At 42.8% G+C, this 6,312-nt stretch overlaps 1 protein-coding gene across 1 annotated transcript; it reads left to right on the top strand.

Annotated features, from left to right (window-relative positions):
- Nucleotides 1–350: 350 nt before the first annotated feature.
- LOC139409321 (transcription factor Jun-like) lies at nt 351–2,476 on the top strand. The gene has a single exon (XM_071154281.1). The coding sequence runs from the start codon at nt 784–786 to the stop codon at nt 1,765–1,767; it is 984 nt and encodes a 327-aa protein (XP_071010382.1). The 5' UTR covers nt 351–783; the 3' UTR covers nt 1,768–2,476.
- The last annotated feature ends 3,836 nt before the right edge of the window (nt 2,477–6,312 follow it).

Here is a 6,312-nt window from a genome sequence, read left to right as displayed (position 1 = left end):
CAGAATAGACCTATATATTGGATAACATACATCTATGAACTGTACATATCAAGGGAATTTTCCAAATACACACTGTCTATCCCGCTATTACTCTCTGTGAGCGCTAAGCCGCGGGTAACCAGATATTCAAAAACCACACGTCATTCCACAATGCACCGCGCCCCTTCACTTGCATTACCTCATCCCATCAGCCAACGCGAGACCGAGAATCTTCTGGGTGGTCGTCTAGGCAACGCGCCTTATCTGGCAACAGGGAACGCCCCGCAAACGCCTGCAGCCAATGGAAGACTCCAGAGGTGACATCATGTGTATTTTTAGAGAGGCAGTGGCTGCAGATAAGCTTTGCCTCCACGCTGGAAGAGTCAGTATACACACAGAGAGCTAGAAAGGCGCGCTTTGAGCAGGAATGCTGTTGAACTATAAGAACGTATAGCACTTACCGCGTCTCATTCGAAGACTGTCAAAAAACTGTGGACAGACGCGAAAGAACGAGTTTGAAGAATTTATACAGTGTTCTGAGTCAGACTATCAGTGAAGCTGAACAGAATACTTTTTCTCGGGACAAGGAGTGCGCTTACAAATTAGAAGTGTGTGTACGGGACACGATTTTATTCCAGACTCTTGGCTCGGCTTCGGAGGTTGAAAGCATTGTCTGACACAGTATGACACTTTTCTCCGAGTTTTACAACGGAAAGAACGAGAGAGAGTTAACCGAAACACACATATCTTATGTTTGAGTAGCCTACTAGAGACATTTCAAACTGAGTGTTTGGTTTATATTCTATGTCTACCAAGATGGAAACTACTTTCTACGACGACTCGCATAACGCTTTCTCCCAGCATCAGAACGCGGGCTACGGATACAACCCCAAAGCTCTGAAACACGGCATGACACTGAACCTGGCTGACCCAACCATCACACTCAAACCTCACCTCCAGGCTAAAGCCAGCGATATCCTCACCTCTCCGGATGTGCAGCTCCTCAAACTTGCCTCCCCAGAGTTGGAGCGACTCATCATTCAGTCCAGCAACGGCCTGATCACCACCACACCTACCCCGACGCAGTTCCTCTGTCCGAGGAACGTGACTGATGAGCAGGAGGGCTTTGCCGAGGGGTTCGTTAGAGCTCTGGCGGAGCTCCATCATCAACACGTCTTGCCCAACGCACCTGGGGTCCCAGTCACCTCCACCGGGCAGACAAGAATCAACAACTCGACCACACTCCCACCTGTTTGCTCCGTGGCTGGGAGCACTGTTTATAACAACGTAGCCATGCGCTCTGAGTCACCTGTCTACGAAAACTTGAACACTTTCACCCCGGCTGTCACCACCAACTCAGCCCCGGGTTACACCACCTCAGTGCCGACTATGAGCTTCCCCTCTGCCCCGCCTCAGCTCCCCATCTATGGGCAGCAGTCTCACCCCCACCCCAGGCTCACAGCCCTGAAAGAGGAGCCCCAGACGGTACCTGAGATGCTCGGGGAGACCCCTCCACTCTCTCCCATCGACATGGAGAATCAGGAGAGGATCAAAGCCGAGAGGAAGCGCATGAGGAACCGCGTCGCCGCTTCCAAGTGCAGGAAGCGGAAGCTAGAGCGCATCTCCCGGTTGGAGGACAAGGTGAAGAACCTGAAGACTCAGAACTCCGACCTGGCTTCCACAGCCAACATGCTGAGGGAACAGGTAGCCCAGCTCAAACAGAAGGTGATGAACCATGTTAACAGCGGCTGTCAACTCATGCTCACGCAGCAGCTCCAGACCTTCTGAAGAGGAGATGACACTTGGGGAAGAATAGAGAGTTTGAACGAAAAGGACAGATCGTTTATAAGTGACTGGATGGCTGTTCCGTGGCTCCGTGGCATTGTGACAGGTAGAATGGGACAGTAACAGCACGAGAATGGTGGGAGGGAACCGTGACTGGCTGGCTGCCCCTAACCGGGTGCTTCGCGCGCCACGGTTGCGCACAGGAGTTGGGGCTCCGGACAGAGCAGAGCGTGTGAAGGAAAAGAAACAGCAACAAACAGGACAAACTGATGTTTTGTTTCGTGTTGTTTTTATTGACTGGCCATTTGTTGGCGTTGACCAAGATGTGCTTTTATGAATGGACCTTCGTGATGATTCAGTATTATAAAAAACAAAGACAGTAGATTTGAAAACTTCCTGGCGCTTAAGGAGAAGGCGTGTAGCCTAGTCTAAACAGATGAAACCGTTTAACAAAAGCTGCCTAACTTTTGAGTTACAATGTATTGTTTATTCTTAATTGTATTGAATTAAGTTAGAAAAAAGCTTAGTTACTTGTTTTTTTCTGAAGTTGTTTAATGGGGTTCCACTCATTGTTATTAGTTGTATATAAGATCGACTTGGAGTACTTACATTTACAATTTGTAATAAGAAACAATATAATTTTGTATGTTCATTTTCTGAGCACTTCAGAAACAAATCAATATTTAAGAAATGTAATAAAACATATGTGAACTGAATACAATGCCTCTGTGTGTGTTGTGAAAGGGTGTGTATTGTGTGTGTACACTGAAACATGTTGCAACATGTTATGAGAGCAGCAAGTTATCTGTACCATGAATGCCTTATTGATCCTGAGGTTAGTGATGTTTCACAGTCAATGACCCTTTTATCTCTCTACAGCACACTAGTTAGACATTGCTGTGGGACTGAGTAATCTGGTCCTAGACCTGTGGTTATAGGTACAACCTCTACAGCAGGGATGTAGGCCAGGAATGCCTTATTGATCCTGAGGTTAGTGATTGAGTTTCAGTCAATGACCCTTCTATCTCTCTAGTGTAGATTCGAGTGCAACATGAGTGGACCACCTAACACCTCAGCTCCACTTGAGTCTCACCATCTAACAAGGTTTAAGGAACACAGATACTCTGTATGTTGTGAAGTGGTCTACATTCACAGGCCTCCAAGGCAAATGCTTCTGACACACTACTATGGTTGAGGGACCTATAAAGTAAATCATGATTATAACTTCAATTACTCAATCATAATACGTTTTCAATCATTTCTAAAGTTATTTTTAATGCATTGCAGCCAAAGTGTTTAGTAAATTCATAGCACAGCTGAATTGTGTGTAGTGTTGACATGTTCTGTCCCTATATTGTATCCTAAACTTAACTTCCTGTTGCCCTGGTCAACATGACTATAGGGTTGCTCACGCAGCATCACAAGCAGGATCACTGTAAACAACAATAACACCAGAGGAATAAGCGACAGGAAGAAACATGGTGGTAACTAATGTAAACAAACATATTTACAAACAAAACATTTGAGTATAGGCCTATGGTTACATTGTATCTAGTAGACATGTTATATTGAGGGGTGGGCACTGGGCAAAGTCATACAATTGTAATAAATAAGAGCATAATCATAACGTTTTAATAATAACTATCCAGCTAGATGGCAGATGAGCACCTGCTAATACAGAAACAGTAAAGAAAACATACATATATACTGTATGAGCAGAAAGTCTGATTTCCTGTAGGACTCTGAAATATTCACAGGAGGGCGACATTGCCGATGAGATGAGCACAGTTTTAAAAATTCTGGGTATTTTCTCCAGGGCCAAGGCAAAAGGTTAACTTTTAAATGATTGGAATGAATTATCCAAAGAGAGTATAAAGAAGTATAAATCATGTTTATATTACAACAGTACTCATAGAGGAAAATATTCTGATGTTCAAGAAACAAGTAGTTGTTCACTACACAAATACATTTTCCCTATAATTAAAAATAGGAATATCTAGAAGTATCTAGAAGACGTAATATCTACACAATGTACTACAAATATACAAACTACAAAGTAGGTCAAACTAAGATTTAAAATCCCATGAAAAAAATACATAGTCAGCCCAGAAGGAGCCTAACCAGAGAGCTCCTTTAAATATGTAACATGTAAATGTACAAATATTTGTAAGTGTTTTTAATTGAGTTTTTTTATCAGCTGTTTTGTTTTTGATGACATTGAGTTTATTGCATATTTCTGGTGGTTTTGACCCACAGATTTGCAGATGGACTGGCAGATCAACTATTTTGTCTATTTAGCTGGCTAATTGTTTTTGTTCAAATGATGGATCTGGATACTATACCAGCTTTTTTGTTTCACCTGGCTGCTAGCTCCTGATCTTTTGAAATCATATCATATCGACACAATATCTGTTAGCAAAGGTGTCAGCTAGAGATGACGTGCAGGAGCTTGCAAGGATTTGTAGTTTTGCATGATGTCTAGTTTGATGGAAATTAGCATTTTCGAATCAGAGAGAAAGTAGAGCCAAATATATTGATAAAAGTAACTTTGTCCAAGAGAGATTTACATTGTTATCAAAACATCACGCCAGGATAAACACACAAGAAACACAGCCCTTATTTGAAGTGTTTCTAAAATTCCCTATGGGAAAAATAAATGGTGGAAAAACGATTGGAACCATTTCCCTGTTTGACCGTAAGGTTTGTTGGGTATTATGACACCTCCACTGTGAGGCTCTATGGGAGATGCAGTACTAAGAGAGAGGGCTCATAGAGAGGATGACTGACTACTAGTCTGAACTGTGTGTGGTGTCCTTTATGGCACCCAAAGCTGCTGATGCATCACTCAAGTGGGTGTCATATTGTTAAGGAAGTCCAGTAGATGCACGACTCAGGCCTCTACATGATCGTCACCAGACTCTTCATCAACCATCTCCCTGACCACCTTCCTATGATAAAGCCATGAACTGTACCTCTCCATCTTTGGAAGATGCATGCACTCAAAGACTTGGCCTCTATTGGTTGATCTAACTATAGCTAGGCTACTCATGATGATGAATATTGCTTGTTTATTATTTGCTTTTGAAGCGCTTTGAGATTGTTATGAAAAGCGCTATAGAAATTATTATTACTGTTCAGGTTTTATTCTGTAGGCTACTTATAAGACCTAATTGAGAAAGTATAACTAATAACAGTCTTATAGAAGAACATTGAGCCTGTATTTTAAGTCCGACAAACAGACATAATAATTTACACAATATTCGAGTGGGTCAGAGTCTCAAACTGATTTTTATCAGTCTGCTCTAATTTGATTACCCTAACTTGGCGAAATATGACGTCATATTGGAACACATGGGGAATTTACCTGACCATGGGTGTGTTTGTAAATTCACTCTGGAGTGCCAGACTGCACTATGGGCTTTCGTAATTTCAGAGCATTTTCAAATTGTAGCTCTCAGAGCACACTGGACGCTCTGACAGGGGAGTAGGATTGATCTGAGCGTTCTGACCTCACAACAGCAGTCAAGCACCCTAGCTAACTGGCTAAAGTTGTCTAGCTTTAGCTTACATCTCATTCGGACCATTTTACTCCCATAGCAGAGTTGGTTTGGCTCTTTTAATGTTATCTAGCGCGTTGGTGCTTGTCACTGTGCTGTTGGCAACAACTGAATTACGATTTTTTTGCCGATGTGCTCACATTCAACGGGTGTTGCCTTTTCATAAATTAATCAGTTATTTTATGCTCTGGCAAACTCAGATGAGTGCTCTTAAATCGGATTAGATAGCCAGAGGGAATTTACGAACGCACCCCGTATGATATGACAGCGTACGGTCGGAAGACCTACGTCACCCCGCCAGATAAGCACACATGCCGCGTTCATGTCCTAGTCAGAACTAGGAAACTCGTACATTTCAGATTTGTTAAATTGTTGTAGTTATACACGTGCTGCGTTCAACTAGTTAGCAAGTCGAAACATTTTTAAACACAAGAGCTTCTAAACCCAGATGCGCAACATCGTGACAGTTCTGGGAAAGCTTGCGAAACAGACAAAGCAGACCAGGCCGGGTTTGAGATGTCAGTGAGAGAAGTGAACAATTCTTCCTTAGTTGTTAATTTTCTCGAAATCGAAAGACACAACCAATATCCGAGCCAATGTCTTAAGTAGTTGAACATGTTATTACTCCAACCTCGTGAAAGTGACAAACTGACACATTTTAATTATTGTAAAAAAAAAGTTATATTGGTGGAGTGGCTTTGATTTTAACGGCATGCACATGCGCAGTTTGGCGCAAGACGAACGTTAGACCCGATGACGTGTTTCTGAGCATGAGTTTAGATAGCCAAAGTCGCCATGACATCGCCTATAGGCGTTATCGGGTATTTCTATTGGAGAACCAGTTTCATCCCATCTTCATAGGAAGTATGCGTGTTTCACTGGAAGTGGAGATCACTCTCTAATCTTGGCGCGGGACAGACCAAAGCATCCTGCGTTGCACTTGAATGAGCGTTCACTGCACGTTGTTTTACAAGCAGGTTGTTTGTTTGTT

This window comes from Oncorhynchus clarkii, chromosome 5 (assembly GCF_045791955.1).
Source record: "Oncorhynchus clarkii lewisi isolate Uvic-CL-2024 chromosome 5, UVic_Ocla_1.0, whole genome shotgun sequence".
Lineage (NCBI taxonomy): Eukaryota > Metazoa > Chordata > Actinopteri > Salmoniformes > Salmonidae > Oncorhynchus > Oncorhynchus clarkii.
The sequence above is the reverse complement of the archived record's forward strand: the minus strand, read 5'-3'. Positions and strand labels throughout refer to the sequence as shown.